This window comes from Hetaerina americana, unplaced genomic scaffold (assembly GCF_022747635.1).
Source record: "Hetaerina americana unplaced genomic scaffold, ioHetAmer1.1.p SCAF_6, whole genome shotgun sequence".
In the NCBI taxonomy this organism is placed as follows: domain Eukaryota; kingdom Metazoa; phylum Arthropoda; class Insecta; order Odonata; family Calopterygidae; genus Hetaerina; species Hetaerina americana.
The window spans coordinates 32,023,069-32,045,974 of NW_027287205.1; the positions used below are offsets into that span (position 1 = coordinate 32,023,069).

At 35.3% G+C, this 22,906-nt stretch overlaps 1 protein-coding gene across 1 annotated transcript; it reads right to left on the reverse strand.

The window, feature by feature from the left end:
* Positions 1–1,049: 1,049 nt before the first annotated feature.
* LOC139694926 (stress-induced-phosphoprotein 1-like) lies at positions 1,050–13,164 on the reverse strand. Its single transcript, XM_071593434.1, has 6 exons — positions 13,143–13,164; positions 12,736–12,945; positions 9,002–9,155; positions 8,173–8,273; positions 4,628–4,754; positions 1,050–2,956 (listed from the first exon to the last, which is right to left on the reverse strand). The coding sequence occupies exons 1-6, from the start codon at positions 13,158–13,160 to the stop codon at positions 2,829–2,831; spliced, it is 738 nt and encodes a 245-aa protein (XP_071449535.1). The 5' UTR covers positions 13,161–13,164; the 3' UTR covers positions 1,050–2,828.
* Between the last annotated feature and the right edge of the window lie 9,742 nt (positions 13,165–22,906).

Here is a 22,906-nt window from a genome sequence, read left to right on the forward strand (position 1 = left end):
GGGTGCCTGGGGCAGCATTACCACATTGTGCTTGGCCAGGTTAACAGTCACGAGGTAGGCGGTGTGGGACGGTGTCATGATGCAGCCTCCAGTTGTCAAAGATCTCCTTCTTGATATATTGCACTCTTTTCCACAGCCTTTCAAGGACTTCACCAAAATCTTACTGTTCATAGTCTGTCCCTGAGGACTCCATGTGAATAATGCCTTTTGAGTCAAAAACGACAATGAGAAATAGACTGTACTTATTTTTGGGACAGGACCTGTTTAATCTCTTCATTATTTCTTCAATTAGGAAAACTCTGTATATATAATTAGCATTTTAAAAAGCTATCATTAGATTAGTTAAAATTGTAATTTTATTTGGCAGAGTAGAAGGTATCACACCAGCAGGCTGCAAAAGCTCCCCTCATTCTATGATAGAGCAAATATAGAAATAACGATGTAGGTATATTTCACACATATAAATATATTTGAAGCATGCAATTATTTATATTGTGGTACAACTCAACGTCAAATATAACTATTATTTACAAGCATACTTGTGGAACTTTGTTTGAGAAACATTAGTAGAGTTGACATCACATTTTATATGATTCAAAAAAGTCCTGTTGGGAATTAATCCCTTGCTTTTTTCATAATATCTACTTATGTTAAGATAATTTTATTTTGCTTAACAACAAGGCACATAATGCATGAGCACTTTAAAATTAATTCTTCTAATGCGTTATTTTTAACTACACTTCATCGTACCTATTGCAATCATCATGTGCTTAGACTTGGATATTTTAAAACTTTTTCATTCTTCAAATCTTGGTTATAATTGCATACATTACAGTGTTTCCAAAAATTTAATATTTAAAAACCAAGGAAATATAGTTATTTTTTTAAGCAAAACTGTCAATTTTACATTGAGATGTTGAATAATTCGGGATTGTCCTGAAAAATACAATATATTGAGGAAAGATCATGAGATAATTTCACAGTTTCAGTATGTTAGGAGTCAAAAAGGAACCAGGTAAAAAGACGAAGAAATAATTGTACTGTAAGTATATTTTTTCAAAAAGAGAAGGTGCTCACATCATCTAAATGTGAACAATCTTTTATTTATAGCACATGGTTAACATTTTTTCAGAAAAAAAATACATGCTGGCAGATAGAATGCATAGTTATTGTTTGCAAGAAGCTGTTACACAACACAAAAGTATGAAAACAAATTAGTAATACACCTGAATTCAGAGCAGTACTTTATGCAGCAAGTATGGAAAACACAGAATTACGTATGAAACTCAGAAAAAATGTTTTGACTATCACCTATTATATAGTTGATTAAAAAAAGTTATCTTTAATTTAATGTATTACCTGTTAAAATTTTCAGTAAATGGGTTATATTTTAGATCAAACAACTGTTAGATAGTCTATCAATAAAAAATAAAATGGGTTTACTAACACTCCTTTTATTGATTTAGTCTCCATTTTAATGGACCAGAGATTTTATATAAAACTTTTAAAGATAATTTAAAGCTCAAATTACATTTCATTCATTTTGAGATCCTGTCCTGTTTTCCATCCCAAAATTATAATTTGTACCGTTACACAAGCCTGTTTTTATGTTATTAATTATGCCAAATGTTAAACACTGGATTAATTTTCACATTTCAATTATTCCAGTGTTTTCAAGGAACATTTATGACATCCATGGCTCGATATATTTTTCAAGTACAATTACAGAGGATTCAAGTACAATTTGTTTTTCACTACGTGGAAATTATTTTGAAAATAAAAAATGTACTTAGCGAATGTGTGCCTCCCCTAATTACTACTAATAATTATAATAATAATAAAATTTTCATCCATCATTATGAGTAAGCTTAATTTCAATTCATCAGTGCACATACAGCTACCCTGCATCCCAGTGCCAATTCTCACATACATGTTTAATTTGGTGATTAAAAGTTTCAAGAGAGCCTTACTAAATGAAGATTGTCATTATTTTATTGACTATTTTCAACAAATTAGACAAAATATGAGTCATATAGGGTAAAAAAAGTAATTTTCTCATTCAAATTGATCTTTAATACTTAAATGTTCGTATGTGTTATCATCATATGATATGCATCCCTCCTTACTGACCTGCACAATAAACATTTATTCAGTAATTTAAAAGATTGTACCCAAAGGTACTAAATGAAAATTAGCTCCATGTAGCTGTTTAATACATGGAAAATACGTAAAATTCCAAATTAATACAATACAAAGTAACTTGCATCCATTTTTCAAACTTACTACATACATAATAATTGTAAGTTATTTTGAAACTTCCAACCTATTTTAAAATAACAAATATGTACAATAAAACAAATTGTGGGATATATACAAACTTGAAGGCAGTAATAGGCCTAAATCCTTTTATTTCCAATAAACAAGGATGCATGACTAGTTGCTTTTCAAGTATATAAAGGTAAGACAATTCATACATTTTTCCATTTTTAGGGTTATTATATTACAAATTCAAGTAGAAAGTGTCGTAAATGGAATGTACTTATACCAAAACTTTATCATCATTTAGATGTGATGATCAGTTATTTTACTGCAAATACTTGACATATTAAACTATTTATAAACTAGTAAATTTTAATCATATACAATTTAAGGATGGTACTTGTAAGAGATGAAAATGAGGTGAAAATTTCTTTAGTCTTTGCCTGAAGAAATTTTGCATTTTTAAAGCTTGTTCACACTCAGTAGGCAGCATGGTCATTATCTTAAGCTTTGATTAGTCAACTGTTTCACAGTCATCAAAGTTGTATCCAAAATAATCAATTACATCTTTAGCTCTTCCCTTTTTTGAACCTCTGCCTAGCTTGAGCTTTTGTGTACCGATGACCTCGCTCATTGTTGCTTCCTTTGGCATCATCTTCAGTAGCCAACTCATCTTCATTTTCTCCTTTGCTGTCACCTACAAAACCAAAGTAAAGAGCATATGAATGCAAAGTTCAGTTATTACATTATTATTGACATTCTACCAGTTAATGTAGGTTTCATATGGGCACAGCCTAGAGAACATTGGAATGATTCATTTACTTGAATGTCGAAACAAAATACAATCTGACATCTGACACTACAATAAGTTCCTCTTCATCTCTGAGTACTTCCTTCCTCCCTTCATTCTGTACAATATGCCTATCATATTCCTGCCCTTTCCTTGTTTACCAAACATTCCCCCTCTTATTACAGTCTTCATTATCCCATCTCCAGTCAAAATGATCTGAATCCATATTTTGTACCTCTCTTTGATTTCTCCCTTTACTCCCATCTCACCATGCCTGCAATTCTTTGTTTTCCTTACTGTCCACGTCACTTACATAGTCGCACACCATTCCTGAGCATTTAAATTTGAAATGCAATATGGTTTAGCAACAGAAAAAGCTATTTCCCATCTGATAAACAAATCTGTGTGCGTTTAAAACTAATTATGAAAACAAAAATCATTATATGCTCCAAAAATCAAGAGTAACTCAGCATCACTTATGCCCATCCTCTCTGTTCAACAAGAGATGGACTATTTTGCGTGAGAAATATACAAATGGAAATGAAAAACACATTTGTTCAGGTAATGGAGTAATTACTCCCAAGTATTTATAATCCACTTCTATACAAAAAAGAAAATTTCTTCCCCAAATAAATAATGAGATTTTCAGGTCTTTACTCAGGGATGGGTTCATTTTCCAAAGGTATTAATTTGTATTTTTGTTTAACAAAATTCAATCAAATGATGGAGCTACTTCACTATGACATTTAAAATGAATGACAACTGCTCTGATTATGGCCCTAAGACTGTAAAGGATATGGTCATGAAGTCATTATCCAACAAATAAATATGTTTGCACTACAGCAGTGTGTAATACTCTGAGTAAACTCTTCAGGAGGTCAGGGAAGGCATTTTAAATATAGCCATCACTTTCAGCTTCCTAGTATTATATCCATCTCATATTTTATTATTCAGCTGATTGATGAACTGTTTCTGGCGTCAATTGGTGGAAATTCTTCACATTGAACTTAAAATTAAACCACTTGGCTTTTCCACATAAAAATCTTTCTATGTGGAAAAGCCAAGTGGTTTAATTTTAAGGTCTATTCAGCTGATTATTTTGGTGAATTAAACATGCAATCTCCAAACTCCCACTCTCTTACAAGCAGGGTTTAACTCTTGACAAAGATTAAGAGATGGACTGGATCTTCTTCAGGTTACACAAATACCTCAAGTGAGTTGGCTATCATCTTAACAACCTATCATTAATTGTCCTAGAAATTATTTCTAATTCATGCTGTTTAAGACAAGAAAAATGACTACAATATACAGTATCAATATCAAAATGTACTCCACTATGGAAGGTTAATTGTTCTTCATTTAGCTATCCTTGGAGCAGTTCTAACTCTGCTCTTCCATGCTGGCCATTTTGAATATACTTTGAAAGTTGCATCCAATGGAACATCCCTGCCTTTTATTACGATTTTCAAATAAATATTAAATATATAATACAGTGCCCACCTATAATAAAATGTTCTGGGAAGTAAATAAAAAATTGATAAACTTTTGATTGAAATAAAGAGTATCGTTCACACTTACCAAGCAAGTCAACAGGAGCTTGTAATAATGCCTTCCGTTGGCACTTAACATAGTAACGAAATCCTCGTGCAATACCATAACCAAACATAGCTATTCCAATGGTAAGTAAGGCCATTAAAATTGGATGCTGAAAATACAAAAAAGGAGCTTATTGAATTTCAAAGGTATGTTATCATGAGAAAACTTCATTGAAAAATATAAGCAATTGATACTAAACAAAATTAAATGAAATATGCATTCAAAGCATGCCAGAAATTGCAGTCAGGAATAACTGGGCTTGAAGTCTCATCTCCATGGATAACAAGTATTCCTAAGTGATAACATTTATTAACAGCACAATAGCCTATGCAGCTTCAGGTGAACTCATTTATGAGAATTTTTCAAAGTATGATGAAATTTAATTACTTATTTTATACATGACATGGGCATTAGAATAGTAGAATAGATGTGATTGTTCCTGAAAACAAAGTGGCAGAGGACATTTGCAGATTAAATGTAGAGGCATTTTTTATTTGAAGACGCTACTAGAGTAACAGGAGCCCATGAAAAGTACAGAAAATATTTAGGTAAAAATTACTTATAGTACAAGTTCTAAGGAATTCTGATGAGCCCTTGCGTAATGTGAAGGAATGGCACATGTTCAGCTTGGAGTTGGTTCTTGAATGGGGAAAAAAATGCCCGTCAAAAACTTTCATTAATTAGTTCAGGAAGAATATTTTGAAAAAGTCGTAATTTTAACAAGGAAGTTCGAGGGTGGTCTGAAAAGTTCTCGGCCTCATCACTACTCGCATGATTTTTTTTCTCTCATGCAGGCACACCTGTGAGTAGGTACCATGTGAAATTGCAAGCCATTCCATTAAGGAGTTTGCTGTAGGCAGTCGTTTGAATCAGATATGGTGCAAAAATCAAGTATCGCATAGTGATAAAAATCTTCATGAAATAAGGTTTAATGCTGATTTAAATTCATCCAAGGATGGTAAATGTGTATGGGGACCCATCTCCTTCATTACTATCTCAAATAAATGGGCAGCTGAGTTTAAACGTGGCCGTAAATGCCTCCAAGATGATCCATCTGAAGGACGTTCAAAAAGTGCAACTACACTGGAAATGATAAAAAAAAGTGTATGATACAATTTTGGAAGATAGGCATATGAAGGTGAGTGAAGTTGCTAAATACTGCAGGGATATCAATAGCACATATCAGTTATATTTTGCATGAGGAATTGCATATGACAAAGCCTAGTGGAAAATGGATTATGCGTGTGCTCATTGTGGATCAAAAATGTATTTGGACGACATTTTCCAAACAGTGCTTTATACAGCTGGTTTTATGAAAAACAAGAGTGATTTTCTGCATCAATACATAACAATGGATGAAACATGGACTCGCCATTACAAAACAAAATCGAAACAACAACCCATGCAGTAGACAGAGGATGGTTCTTCAGCTTCAAAGAAGGGAAAGATGGATTCATCGGTGGGAAAAGTCGCCGCTTCCATTTTTTGGGATGCGAAAGGAATTCTGTTCATATCTTGGAAATGGTAAAAAAAAAACTGTGGAGTACTATTCTAATCTTAAAGTGAAACTGGATGCAAAAATTGATGAAAGCAGACCAGACTTGCAAACGAAAAAACCGGTTTTCCATCAGAACAATGCACCTGCCCACTGAAGTGTCTAGGCGATGGGGAAATTGAGGGCTTTACAATGGTTAGTGCTGGAACATCCACCATAATAACCAGGTTTGGCTTCCTCAGACTTCCATCTCCTCCCAAAACTCTAAAGATTCCTAAATGGCTAATGCTTTTTGCCTAATCAAGAAGCAATTGCAACCATTGACAAGTACTTTACAGCACTTCCGGAGGAACACTACAGAGACAGTATAATGGCATTCGAACACTGCTGGATGAAATTTATTAATATTAAAGGTGATTACATTAAAAAATAAAACTTTTTTGAACACACACATTGCAATTTTTCTTTATCAGACGGAAATTTTCAGATCACCCTCATTTATTGTGATAATGAATTCTTGGGCTGATCAAACTAAAACTGGATTTTCTCCATAATTCAGGAAACCTAGTAGAATTTTTGGATCACTTGTGTCTTTAAACCAAAATACAGAGCAATTTTTAGCAAAAAAATAGCAATTCGCTGGCCTGATATGACATTTTAACTAATGAAAGGAAATTACACAAGACCAAGGATATAGATTTTTGAGTAGGAGAAGAGAAAAATGAAATCTCACGTCATAATCCAAACTCAAACTTCACATGATTCCCCACGGAGGGAAGCATAGGCAGTGACAGTTCAAATGCATGAAGGTGCTTGATAGCAAGGATAACTGGAAGTGTCCATAAAATAGAAAAAAAGCAAAACCCAACTTCCACAAACTTTAATACTGGTAGTAACGTGATTTCAGAATGCAATTAACTCAGATTTAAATCCAGGTTTACATACTCATACGTAGAAATAATAGATATATGTATAGTGAACCTGACTAACTATTACACAAAATTGGGAAAAGACACCAGGGGAAAAATGATCCAGCACCACTTTACACTGATTGGGGATTTGAATGTGAGGTATGCATAAGGAGACACAGAGAGGAAGTATTCAAGGATAAATAAGGCATGCCATGTACGAGAATATTATATTATCAGGAAAAGGATTAAATAATAGCAAAAATTAGTTTCAAACATTAAAATCTAATGTTAGTAGAAATGATAATGCCATGATATAGAGATTGATGCAAATTATATTATGTAATAAAAACATATTTGGGATGTGCCGTGAATTCGTAGTTTCTCAGGAGGGAGTGAGTGAAAATCAGAATAACATTACAGCAGCTACAAAATTCAACATAAAATATTTGAGGATTAAAATGGCGAGATTGAAAAAAATAGATACCATGAACAAACTTTACTTGGGAGGAAAAGGAAGGCATAGTATCCTGACAAAATCCTCTGTCATGTTAAACTGACTAGAACAAAGAAACAAAGATGGGAGGCTCTTAATAATGTAGACAGCTGCAGAGGATATAAAAAGAACATGGATGAAAAACAAGATTATAAAGCATTGGAATGCAGCAGAAACCTTTAATAAGATGGCAGGAAGATAAAAACATGAGAATGAAAATGGAGTTTTAGGAGGACTGAACAGGTAATATTAAAAGAAAACTATAACAGAATAGTTTTAACAGAAAATTATTTAACAAACTGAAGGAGATTTATTGAACAAGATAGGATAGAAAGAAGAACTCTATGGCCAACAAAAACGTTGGCAAGGTCAAACTCAATCACATACAAGGATCAGTGAACAGTATTCAGGTACAATAAATTGTTTCCGGGATGACTTCATGGAAATGGCTTCATGATTTAAAATTACTCAAAAACTCAAAACCTTTTGAAGTTCTTTTAAATCAGTATATGAGTACTTTGGGGCCACGTGACATGAAGTTCTTTTGTATTTTACCTATTCAAACATATATACTACATATTATAGATTTATACAGTTAGTAACCGAGTTGAAAAAATAAACATCTTACACCAAGAGTTGGTTTTTGTGTCAATGCATGTTCTCCAATCACAATTGTCACACCGATTATAATTCCAATTCCAGCTCCTAACCAGGGGATTTGCTCATCCGCTGAAAATTAGAGGTTTGATCACATAAATTTGATGAAAAATATTGTTAAGGAGCTTTAAATAGTATTCAAAAGACATAGAGTAGTCCACAAAAACCATTGATGAATTTAAAAATATTTTGTTTGAATTAAATTGCACTGATAAAGAAAAAATTGAGACAGCAGTAGATTGACGTCCACTGAAAGCTCAAAAATAACCATGAAAAAATGGGATGAAAATCATTGCACTTTTCCAGTTTTTTCAATACTATACCATGGCATAGTTAGAAACACAATAAAAGGGAAAATTGATGGGAAAATCCTCCAAGGAAGACCATGAGACAAGTACATGTACATTGGACAAATTAAGATGGATGTAAAACAGAGACACTAAAATGGGGTGAGGGATTTAACACTGAATAGAGAAGATTGGAAGGCTGAAGTATACCAATCTTGGGATTGAAATACAGATGATAATGATCTTGGCATGCATAAATTAAAATCTAAGTAAAAGTGCGATGGTTTTCAATTCCAATTCATCCTTACACCAAAATCTGAACAAAACATTTAAATCACAACAAAACCACAATACAAGTCTTAACTGAATAAAACATTTAAATCACAACAAATCCACAATACAAGTCTTAACTAAATAAAAAACCATCTTTGTCTGTAAATGACATCAGAAATTAAATTAAACAAATGGAAAGGCACAGACTATACTTTTATGATCAAAATACTGTGGTCATACCCTTCCTGTCCTTCTGTCTTCCCTGGGTAGCACGTCTAATGGCTTCCATTATACTTTGGTCATCTGGCTGAAGATCTAAAGCCATTTTATACGAAAGTAAAGCATCGCTGAAGTGAAATGTTGCAAACTCCACTTCTGCTTTCCTAAAATACCCCTACAATTGAAGTTCATATTAATTCATAATTACTTAAATGTAAAATCCTACTGAACTAACAATCAATTTTGACTGTGTGACATGAATATGGCTTTGGAACTAATGGGTCAATGTGCTTGGTTTAGGGGTCTAATAATGCAGCATAAACTTGTCTATGCTGAATTGTTAGAATAATTATATAATGCATGGATTTTCCAACATTAAAGGCAAACATACATTCCAGTAGGCAGTTATGGGAGGAAACTCACACTTGTGCTCACATGGAGAACTGTAAGGTTTGGCAAATGTTAGAATGTGGAGGTTGAGTAGGGTTACATTGTGCTAGAATTTACCAAAGTTTGATGAAAGAGAGGTACAGATAGATTAATATTCCACCTGAACAGGAAATACCTGTTTCCTGAGCCAATCACAGTAACCGAGACGAAGTACTTCCTTCACAGAACTGAAGTATACAGTAGTGAATGATTTAAAGAGAGAAACTGTTAAATGGCATCCTCTAAATTTTGGAAAGTTTTAGACAGACTAGCAACAGCGTGTTTCCATCAAATGAAGGCTCTTTGTTGCCGGGGAATGTTACCTAGATGAAGAGTACATTGACAACAGCTTTCCTAATCATTGACATTAGCCCAGATAAAAAAAATGACAAGAGCCGAAATAAGGCACAGTGTGCAACAAGGTGTATCTCATATGCCATTGCCAGGAAGATAAAGACTTAGTTCCTCTAGTGAAGCCCAAGACAAAAAAATTCCCCTCATGGTTTGAACAGGATACTATACATGTTCTGGGTAGCAAAAATCGTGCTTGGTACCTCCATTAGGCCGTCCCAAATGTGGAAACGCACTGATCATTCATTGATCTCCGCCGATATTCCAAATTCCTCATTCGCCTCGACTATGAAAACTATGCGCAGACTATCTCCTCTAATATTTCCTCTAGCCCCAAAAAATTCTGGTCCTTTATCAATCAGTGCTGTTATCGTCCTCAAATTCCCGAATCACTCTTCTATCGCACCAAATATGCTGCAGGATCAGAGAGACCCAACCTCTTTCTAAAATTCTTTTCCGATTGCCTGCGGCCTGCTTCTAACCTCAGTATTACCTCTGTCCATTCCCTCCCTCCTAATAAAAACCATTCCCTATCCCACTTACAGACAGAGTCCTGGGAAGTTTTTCAATACCTCTGCCAAATACCCCTCCACCGCTCACCTGGCCCAGATGCTCTCAGCCCAAAATTTATTTGCAATTGCGCTTCATCCCTCTCACAACCTTTAGCCATTATGTTTAATCGCTGTTTTTCCCTAGGAACCTTCCCTCCTCAATGGAAGTGTGCCAATATCATTCCGATACCTAAAACAGGTCCCAAGAATAATTTTTCAAACTATCGCCCTATCTCATTGCTTCCAATCCTGTCTTCCGTTTGTGAATGTATTATTCTTAACACGATTTATTATTTCACCTCTCCCTTTTTATCTTCCTAGCAGCATGGTTTCCTCCCAGGCAGATCATGCCTGACAAATCGTGCTGTCTTTCAGCACCACGCCGTCATGGCAATAGACAAATCAAGGCAACTTGATGCCATCTACCTTGACTTTTCCAAGGCTTTCAATGCCCTGCATCATCAACTCCTCCTTCATAAACTCAGCCAACAGTTCGGCATACATGGTACATTCCTAAGCCTTCTCTCTACCTTTCTCACCCACAGAACCCAGGGTGTGATACTCTCAGATGCTTCTTCCTCTTGGTCTCCTGTAACGTCTGGAGTTCCACAGGGCAGTGTCCTTGGGCCATATCTTTTCAATTTATTCGTTAATGACCTTCCTTTCCGACTCCTTTCCTCCCAGGTCCATACACTTCTATACGCTGATGATTGCAAGATTTACAAGCAAATTAATAATACTTATGACTGTATTCACCTCCAACTTGCCTTAAATCATATTTCCCTATGGTGTGATACCTGGAAGATTAACTTAAACCTTGGAAAATGCAACATCATAACTCTTGCTTTAAAAAAAACCCCCTGATTTTCCACTACTCAATGAACTCAACTCCCTTACATGGAGTAACAACCATGAAAGACCTTGGCATTTTAACTGACCATAAACTAAATTACTCCGAACGCATACAGACTGTAAAAAATAAAGCAATGTCCCTATTAGGCCTTCTTTACCGCTTCACAGAAATTAAAGATCCAATAGCACTCCATTCGTACTTCTCAGCAATTGTCCTTCCCATTGAATCATATTGCTCCCGAATTTGGTCCACCTCATCCCCAACTAATCTAAAATCCCTCGATTACATCTCTCACTTCTTCGCCAAAATAGTCAAACACTGAGTCCCACATTTCCGCAATATGACCTCAAATGCTGTTCTGTCTTCTTTATCCATTTCTAGTCCCCAAGACCGTAGACTTAAACCTGATTTAAAACTCCTCCACAACACCCTAAACCCGACTACTGATTGCCCTGAACTACTCTCTCTCTTCAACTTCAGGATACCAACTCGATCCACCCGCACCCACTCCCAACTCCATCTGCCTATTCCTAAAATATCTCTCACCAAGCGCTCACCTTTATTTCACCTCTCCTCTAAATTCACTCCCTCACATTGTCGATCCTTTAAATGTATCATGCAACAATTTCACCACCCAAGCTTTATCCCACCTTTCAACAAATTGAATTTTTACCCTGCCCATGCTCGGTTCTTGTTGTTTATTGTTATGCTGTTATTGTCTTTTGTCCTCTTTCATGCTTGTCACATTTTTCACTGTAAATTGGCGCTACTGCTGTATGTGAATAATGTTTTAAAATAAATAAGCTCATTCCTTTAGACAAACTAAGAAACAATAACGCTGAATGCTGTCATAACATTCAAGTATTATTAAAACATTTTCGGCTAACCTCTACCACTTTATAAACTAATTAAAGTGTTTGCGAATTCTTATCATTTAGATTACTAAATAATTCAATACATATAAAAAGTCCATTGGGTTTGCCATGTTCACTTTGACTTATCAAGCGCAACTAATTCGTACAACACAATCAAATAATATGTGGTTATACCGTTTTCAGATGGATGCCATGCAAATATGAAGTTAAAGTACATAGTTTGCCGCGTTATGTTTTGCAACCAGCAGTGCGGTGTTGAGATAAATTTCTCAGTCAAGAAAATGAGATAGAGAGAGCATATTAGATTTGGATGCTAACCAAAATATTTATTCTGAAAAAGGATGATGCAGGGAAATTCATTTTTTGCCCTATGTTCACACACCACAAGCTTCAAGATCAATGGCTATTTTTTAGTTATTTAAGGGGTTACATAAATCTTCTAAGTAGGAATTGCTTAGTAGAATGAGGGAGAGGGCAGTGGATGTTCCACGTCTTGGGATTAGTTATCTTAGTTGTTAAGATGATGAGATTAAAAGTTGTTGATGGAACAACATATTAGAACCCCATTACTTAGACGTCTTTTATCCTCTATACGAGGCATGCAATATTCCAAGATACAGCTAAAATCGGCTTATAATTTTAAAAATAATGATGTCAAAAGAATATTATAGGTTTCATTCTTTTTTTTATATTTACCTTGGCCCAATCAGCCTTCAGCCTTATCGTTTCATTGGCATCTTCTAGAGCAAAGTAAAATTGCTGCATTTTCAAGAAGGCCAAGGATCTGTTGCTGTATAAGGAAAAATTCTGAGGATCCAACTTAATAGCATGGGTATAATGAAGAACTGCTTCGGCGAAATTTCCATTTTTTACACATTTATTACCCTTCTCTTTCAGGTCTTGAACCTTAAAATCACATTACAAAAAAGACGCATGCGTAAGTTAAAATTCCTTTATCCTGACTTATACATAAATATAATATTCCGGTAGAACGTATTCCTCAATATATACAGTAAATACATAAGCTATTCCAATAATATAAGTATATTAAGAAAAAAGTCAGCCAATTAAGTTTAGTTGACAGTTAAACGAGAACCGTTTACCTCGTTAGCATTCGCCATTCTACTACCGCATTCTGCTAAAACAATCGAATAAAGAAATTGTAAGCGGTAATTTTAAATTCAATTTTAATGTGTCGACGAAAAAATTAGTCATCGACTTAATAAGCTTTCGCTTAAGAGCAAATGAAGTCCATTGATAATTAACAATAAGTGACTGACACTACCATATATTTGAAAAATGCCCATAAAAAGTTTATTTAGGTCATATTTTCACCCATGTTTGACTCTGTATATCATACATCTGAAAAACTACCATCAAGAGAATAGAGGCGTTTCATTTACCATTAATCTTATTCCATTTACTAGGTAAACCAAGTTAAATTTTAAAAACAGAAAATTCAAAATATTTTCACTGATATTCTGAGTATACTCTCCCATGGACTGGAATTGGATATGGTAACTTGATCAATGCGATGACCCTTAGGTCATTAGGACAAACTCCTAGAGGCGCTTTATAAGGTGTAAGGTAAGAATCCGTGGAAAGGTAATCTAGGCAGCATCTGCCAAAACTACCTTTCCATAATTGATAATTTACCTTACATACACCAATGACGTGTCTGCAAAGTCAATGGCCCTGATGGTGTGGCCATTTAACTGATTTTTTGTTGCATTAAATAACACTGAGGAAGACATTAGGAAAACACTTCAGTTATTTCTCTTATGAAAATAATGGAATCATAAGGATAAGTATGAATTATGACAACTTTGGCAAAAAATCTCAAATCAAGAATTGCCATTGTTTTATGCCCAACTGTGAGGAAGGTAATACCACCATAAAATTACATGGTTGCCAACTCAAAAAATCCTAGTGTAGCCAAATCAACAGTATTAGAAAAAAATACATAAAAGTGAATGACAGCAGAACAAGAACTTGGAATATTAAGATGACAATGAGAGGAAAGTCAGAAAACAAGAAATAAATGGAGAAAGGAGCATAGACATGTAATACATTTGTAAGTAAGATGTCAATTAGATATGGATAGGCAGTAAGGATTAAGGGGATATAAGTAATAGAGCAATTTTCTGAGGGGGGTGGTAAGTCCACAATGAACAGCTTGTGTATGAAACAGGAAAGTGGGAAGAAACAGTAAACACCCTTTAGGTGAGTGTATTTTACTGCATATGGTATCTATGAAACATAAAAACATTTTAGAAAATTATAAAATTCATTTACTGATTAATCACAAGGGCATGGCACATGTAATAAAAATCATAAATCATCATACATACATACATATCAAAACTGATTTATAGAAGAAAACAGGAAAAGTAATGCACAGGGTTCTTTGGCACCAAGATATGTTTTTATTGGAAACCCTTTATGCCTTAGCATGCCTAATAAAGATCAATTTTCATGATTTGATATAATTCATTATTAAAAACACATTTACTTTTAAATCACGTAGCCCATATGTAAAAAAATGATCACCTATGCTCAAATGGTGGTAAAAATTTTTACCTTGCCAAGTCACAATGTTTTCTGCGCAACAATCAATGGATAATAATTGACCAATATTTTTTTACAGAGCCTGGAACAAAACACTTTAATGTATTTTCCGGTCATCATCTAAATTATTTTCCTCCTATCCCCTAGTTAAGATATGAAATTAAATTATAAATAAAATATATATAAATAAACAAAAAAAGCCAAATCTTCAAGGCAGTTAAGTTAGCCACTCTTTTTTCTAGTTTAACCTTTCATGTTATGCCGTTTTTCTTGTAATGTAAAACTTTTGGTAGGTATCCTGACTGGAATAATAATGTGTAAAATGAATGAACCATATTCAATTATCCTAAATCTTGTAAGAGATTTTTGACTTGCATGATATCATTCATTTGCCTGAACAGTTACACTTTTGAGGCAGTAAATTATTGGATTTATTATTATTAGGTAATCTACCGGTTAAGGTAGGTTTTTGGATGGACATAATTACTAATTGAATAATTTGTGGCCCCTAGCAAAACACAACATCCTACTCTACATCAGGTCCCTCTTCAGCTCCGAGTACTTTCTTCCTCCCTTCATCCCGTACAACATCCCTATCCTGTTCCTTCCCTTTCCTCGTTTGCCTAACATTCTCCCCTCAATTACAGTCTTCAACATCCCGCTGCCGGTCAATACCCCCTTCAGCCACTTTTCCTGCCTCCATAGGATTGCTCCCAACAAACCCCTCTCTTCGCCCACCATACCAAGTACTTCCACGTTTGTTTTCTTCTCTGTCCATTTCACCTTCTCCATTCTTCTCCACACCCACATTTCAAAAGCCTCCAGTCTACGTCTATCCTCCTGCTTCAATGACCACATTTCCGCTCCGTACATAGCTACGCTCCATATCAAAGTTTTTACGAGTCTTTTCTTAATGTCCTTACTCAACGTCCCTGTCATCAACTCCCTCCTCCTTGTGAAAGCCTCTTTGCCTAGCGCAATTCTTCTCCTTACGTCCCTACTACTTTGACCGTGTTGGTCCAAAACACTACCGAGATACGTAAGCTGTTCTTCCTGCTCTAGTTTTTGCCCTCCTATTTTAATGTTAAGCTTAGCCTTTTTCTTTCCAGAAAATCGCATAACCTTTGTTTTATTAATATTGATTCTCATCCCATACCTGTCGCACTGAATTTCCAATTTACTCAGCAATGCTTGCAGCCCCTTGGCTGACTGACAAACTAAAGCTTGGTCATCAGCAAACCTAACTGATTTTACGAATTCCTCGCCCACTTTCATTCCTACCGCGAGTTCTTCCCATGCCTCTTTGATCATTTCCTCTGCATACAGGTTGAACAGCAACGGTGATAATGGGCAACCCTGCCTTACACCCCTTCCTAACACTGCCCATCCTGACTCCCCGTTTCCCACCCGCACCCGAGCAGTCTGAGACATGTACAGGTTGTGGATTAGCCTCCTTTCCCTCCAATCTATTCCTATTTTCTGCAATATACTCATTAGTTTTTCCCAATTCACTCTATCAAAAGCTTTTTCGAAATCTACGAAACAGGCAAATACCTCCTGGTTGTGTTCTATATTCCTCTCGATTAATAATCTCATTACTGCAATGGCATCATGCGTACCTCTCCCCTTCCTAAACCCAATCTGATCATCCCCTGAGTAATCATTTGCCCTGCTCTCTATCCTTTTGTTTATGATCCTGAGAACAACTTTAGCTGTGTGGGATATCAAACTAATTGTCCTATAGTCCTCACATGACGTGGCCATTACCTTTTTCGGAATAGGAACTAAAACTGATCTCACAAAGTCTTCCAGCCAGATTCCCTCCTCATAAATACTACGGATCAGCCCATATACCCTCTTCCTCCCACATTTTCCTAAGCATTTTAAAAGTTCCAAGGGAATGTTATCTACCCCCACGGCCTTAATTAGTTTCATCTCCCTTAATGCCCTTTCTATCTCATTGTCTAGTATGCCTGGACCTAAGCTGTCTTCCTCTACGTCATTTTCTTCTTCAATGTCTAACCTTGTTGGTCTGAGTTCTTTACTATACAGTTCTTCTATATACTCCTTCCATCTCTCTTGGATCTTTCCTGCGTCAACTATTACCTTACCCGCCTTATCTATAACTGTTAGCATAGCTCTTCCTTTCTTACTTCCCGATAACCATTTAACTTTGCTGTACAGCGCACCGATTTCAACCTTCCTCTGCAGACTTTCCATATCCTCACACTGCGTCTTCCAACATGCTTCTTTTGCTTTATTTGTTGCCTGCCTCAATTTATTGTTTAATTCTTTTTACTTTATTTTGCCTAATTCTGTATTTATATTCTTCCATTTTCGCCGCTCATCCATCTTTGTAATCATCTCATCCGTGATCCATGGTTTCCTAGTCCTTTTAGCGTTAACGGTTCCAATAGTGTCTTTTGCGGCTTTAGACAACCCTTTCTTGACCATTTCCCATTTTTCTTCGATTGTACTAAGCCCTTTACCATCCTCCATGATTTTCTCTACCGCCTGTTTGTATTCCTTCCTTTTCAACCCATTTAATAACCCCTATGAAGCTTAAAAAAAAAGAGGTGACATGCAAGGATAGAAAAATCAGTCTGAAGTAATCACCAAAGTGTGACAAATGAAAATGTCAGATGGATAACAGCATAGTGAACCAATTTCAAATGAACTTTGGAAGTATTTAATTTTCAGATATGTATATTCATGAACAAGATTGAATACAATTAACTCCAAGAAAGTGGACATTTGTTCCTTTATTATAATGACTATCTTTAGCCGTAATAACAGAACTCATTACTTCTTTATTTATTTGCCAAAATTTACTCAAAACAACAAAAAATAACAAGACAGACATTGATAAATATTTTAAATGTTCTGAGAGGTACATTGGTTTTTACTCACAGAATCTACAAAAATTGTCCTGCATTTTGAAGGCAAGGAACAGCATTTACATTAAGAAAGCCATCTGAGAATTTTTAGTTTTGCTATTGGAGGTACTGGTAGGTCCCGAGAGGGGGTGAGAGGAAGTAGTTTACCAGTCTAATTAGGGAATGTTCCTTTCCTTCAAAAAGTAAGCCACCACTATATCTCAATTTCTTAACCGCCATTTGCTCCATGGTCATAAACACTACAATATGCTCAACTGAATAGTTCAAAAACATGATCACTATAAAGGCCATATCAAAGAGGGAGATCCTTCTGCTTGACCCAAAAGAACTTTTTGGGTATCAGAATTCCTGACCTATACGGCAAATAAAAACAGGGATAATACTTTAAACTAGGTGTAAGTTACCTAAATGACCAAAATCAAAAGCCCATATCAGTGTTAAATTATTTTGGACTTGATGCTTTTGGTGCGGATGTAATTTTTTGAAATTGGTTCAGGTTGGCAGAGTGTTTTTGTTTTTTGTTAAAAAAGCTTCTTTATTGCTATAGAGTAGCAGACATATTGTAAAACTCTATAAATGAAAAATGATATCCACAATGTGAATCGATCGTGAGCTTATCTGAGAGCGTGAGTCACCTTTAAAGGAATATATCGTTTTAGGATAATAGACTCACATGTGTTCATCACTAACCTCTGGAAAGCATGAATCCATGATGTACACATGTGAGTATGACACCCTTAACATGTTGAGCTAGGGATATTTTCAACAAACCATTTTTTACATCAAATTATGAATGAATTAAAAGTTATCTAAAGCCTACACTGCCATATCTGGTAGAATGTTACACGTACTGTGAGACTAATATCTAGAATTAAAATTTTCATAAAACCTTTTGTCAAACAAGTAAAGGTAAAAATAATTTACACCGCTAGCCATTTCACAACTTGATTTTCTGTTTCATAGCAGCCCATCATCAAATATACTTAATGAGTATTAAGCAATCTTTGATTTGATTGACTGAGGTAGAAAAGAAAAGAAACTGATTACTACTTTCCAACAATAACAACAAACATTATTAAAGCATATACAATCACAATTTTATTAACAGGTTTTCAAAGCAGGCACTGACATGATATCTAATTATCAGTACTTTGCCAAAACAACCAACCACGTCAACTAAGAAATTCACATATGTCATAACATTTTCAACTTTCCTATTGCACATGAGCACCAACCTAATGACTGCAACGTAAAGCAACATGAGAAGAGCTCTTTCATTAAAAGTGTCTATAAAAAAATAAAGAGGCAGCACGCTTCTTTATGCTGGACCATTGTTATGCAATATTCACCTTAATTATCTCTAAGAAACAACTTGCCATGAATGCTTTAGAATCTGCATAACTTATTTGTACTTCCAAATTCTACCACAGTCGACTTTTTTCTCCCTTCCACATATGATATGTATTTTTAAAGAACATGGTCTTGAATATCAAAATTAAGGAAATACATATCTATGCATACTCTCAAACAATGGACCATTTTCTATTATATCTCTTTGCCAGTAATTAATATATTCACAGAAAAATATATAGGTATTCACAGAAAAGTTCTACAATATTTTAACTGGATTTTTTGTCTGAAATGAAGTATAAAAGGTATTTTTATCCATATTGACCACCTCAAGGACATAAGTTTCACTTTTCATTTGGTCAATATTTTGATTTTCATTTAAAACTCTACCTTATATGGCACCATTGTTGAATTCAATATCCATCAGAAGAAATATTCTACAATAGCAAGGAATTATTTTCCAAAGAGAAGCACACATTGTTTTCCAAAATGGCAACATGAATTAATCAATAGAAAAAGAAAGTTAAAATCAGCAGGCTATATTGATAACTAATTTGTGACCAATAATTAAAACTGATTCCTCATTTACAATAAAGCAACAGCGTACAAATAACTTTGAAGTCAACTTTTGCAAGCAAATTTATAACCTTAATTCAAATAAATGAAATTTCTGAGGATTTATTGATATGTTTTGTTCACTTCAATTATTGACAACCACCATCAAATTTTGGAACAGTCCACAGGTCAATCTAGATGAATATTTTCATCCATGAAACAAATAAATTAATCCTTAAATCACACAAATGACTGCTGTAAAACGGAAACAAAACTTCCTTTCAAAAAAGGAAGTTATGTTCCCGCACCCTGTACCATATAAGGGTGAATCAAAATATACTTTATGCTGTGTAATTCATTTGGCCTGAATGCCAACTAACATGATAATGACTGAAACACTGTATGAGTAATCCAGGCATACAAAAATACCAAATTGAGACAAACTTCTTAACAAAGTCATTATTACAATCATGCTGAGTGTTGAAATTGATAAACTTTTATTGATGGACAAAGGACAAATTTGCATTTGAATGTAGCAATAATTTATTAAATGCCAGTAATTATACGCTTGGTGTCATTTTAGCTAAGAGCAATATAGTATTTTTACATGGGATTCCAAATGCAAAAATTAACACTACATTTACAAGTTGAAGTGGGACTAAATTATTAAAGCCAAATACAATCCAGGCCAAAGATAAATAAAATGATAAAGAGAAAAACTGAAGGGTAGCTAATGGTTGGAGTAAATAACTGTTGGCCATAAGATCCCAAGTTTAACAACTGGTAATGACTCATTTAATAACATTACAACAAAAAAATAATAAAAACCAAGCAGTATGATAAAGTTAGTTCTAACTTTATATGTGAAATTAATGCTGGCACAAGAAAAAGAATTGGCCAATATGCTTAGGGTCTGTGCCATATCCCACATTATATCAGGTGAATTCTGCACTTTCACCAAAAAACAGCTTATGCCATGATGACAGCTCTTTCGTTAACAAGGAAAGATATTTTTAACAGCTATAAATATTTTAATAAAAATAATTATTTTAAAATGCAATGATAAGTTTGGAGTTAAAATTCATTGCAAAAATATTCATGTACTTACATGTCCCTAAAATGCCAACCGGCAATTAACAAGCATACAAGCATTCGAGCCACAACAGAATTTTTGCATTCTTGCAAAAAGGGCTGTGTGGAGACTGCATGGCTTTATATATACATATACATGTATGTATGTGTGTACATATATATATGTATGCATGTGTATATATATATATATAAAAACACATGTAGATTTTTAGAATATAGAGACACAAAGAAAGGACACTCACAATTTGTTATTTTACAGCACGGCTGTCGTCTTCAGAATGGCGTTCTCGGGGAAGAGCGGAGAGGATGTGCGGGGGAGAGGTGGGGGAAGGAGAGGTAAAGGGACCAATAGGAAATGAACAAGGGGGTGGGGGGGATATGTAGGCAGCCAATTGATGCATTCAGTGGGCTTGGTTCAGCCCGGGCGGTTTGAATGATTGGGCCACCCAGATATGCGCCATCTCGCGGGTTCTCACCTCTATTATACTCGCAGATTTGGGAAGGATTTCAATCACCGAAACAGAGAAGCAGTCGTCAAAAGATTGGTTGTGGGAAGCGGTGTGAGTAGGGATGGGATAATTAAGAAAGGTGGGAGATTTGGTGGAATATCGGTGGTTATTCATGCGGAGGGAAAGTGCGGTCGTGCATTCGCCCACGTAGAAGGCAGGGCAGAAGTTACAGGAGAGGCGATATATAATATTTTTTTTTTTTAGGGTTTGTTGTTGCAGAAAGTCGTGTTCTAGTTTACCCATAAAAAGATTGGCGTATGCAGGAGCCATACGCGTGCCCATTGCAGTGCCTTTTATTTGTAAATATATTTTGTCATTGAATTGAAAAGCATTTTTGGTAAGAACGATTTGGCTTAATTCGAGGAGGAAATCCATCGCCACCTGTACCTCAAAAAATAGGTTGAGAAAGGTTGAGTCCTGCGTACTCAACACACGAAACGCTCGATTCCTAACTCTCTCTCTATCCGCGGACACCGAATTTGCAACACCACAGCCACTCTCAACAAATACCTTGCCAATCTACACCTTGCACTCCTCAAACGCGGTTACCCAGAAAAGTTGCTACGAAATAAAATCCACCGTTCCACCCGACCACACACACCACACAATAACAAGCCCACATCTGACGCAGGACTCAACCTTTGCACCACCTATTACCCCGGATCACACAGACTGAAAACAATCCTTAAAGAACTGTTTCCAATTTTACATGACAATGACGCGACCTCATCCTTACTACCCCAATGCCCATCTATCGCATACAGACGACCCGCCAATCTCAAAAACCTTCTGAGATCCACCAACCCTTTGGCGCCCCCCCGTGACAAATTTCCCAATATTTCCCCAACTTGCAACCGCCCCCGATGTAAAACCTGTCCTCTTATTATGCCTACTCCCCTCTCCCTACATCCCCTCATAGCCCCCCCACCTCGTTCCCACGCTAATTGCCTCTCAAAAAATATTATTTATCTTTTATCATGCAAACATTGCACTTCCTTCTACATAGGTGAATGCATTACCCCCTTATCCATCCGAATGAATAATCACCGGTACTCCTGTAATTCTGCCTCACTCTCTTCTCTTCCTATCCCTTCACACGCTAATTCCCACAACCTTTCATTCGACCAGTGTTTTTCCCTCAGCATCCTAGAATCCCTACCTGATTCAGCTACCAACATAGAGGTGAGAACTCGTGAATCCGCCTACATACTATCCTTCCGTTCCTTCAAAATTCCCACCCTTAACCGCCATATTTAATTTCCCTCCCAGCATTCCCTCCACACCTCCCCTCCACACCTCCCCTCCACGCCCATAACTCTTTCCCCTCTCCTGATCCATAGCATATTTTCAGTCTCTCTTGAAGAAGGCCCCTGAGAGGGCCGAAAGCTCGAACAATTTACCGTGTAAGTGTTCTTTTATATGTGTCTATTCTTTTCTATTTGTGTTATGTTGTGTCAGCCCATTATATATATATATATATATATATATATATATATATATATATATATATATATATATATATATATATATATATATATATATATATATATATATATATATATATATATATATATATATATAATACACAGTAACACACAATATAGAAACACAAAAAAAGAAGAACACTCACACGTTATTTCTTGATATTTCGACGGAAACAATCCGTCTAATCCGTTGATTACTTCTATATCTTCAGAGGAAGACGGATTGTTTCCGTCGAAATATCAAGAAATAACGTGCGAGTGTTCTTCTTTTTTTGTGTTTCTATATTGTGTGTTACTGTGTATTGTACTATTCGGCACTTCCGTGTTACGTCTACGAAAGCATATATATATATATATATATATATATATATATATATATATATATATATATATATATATATATACACACACA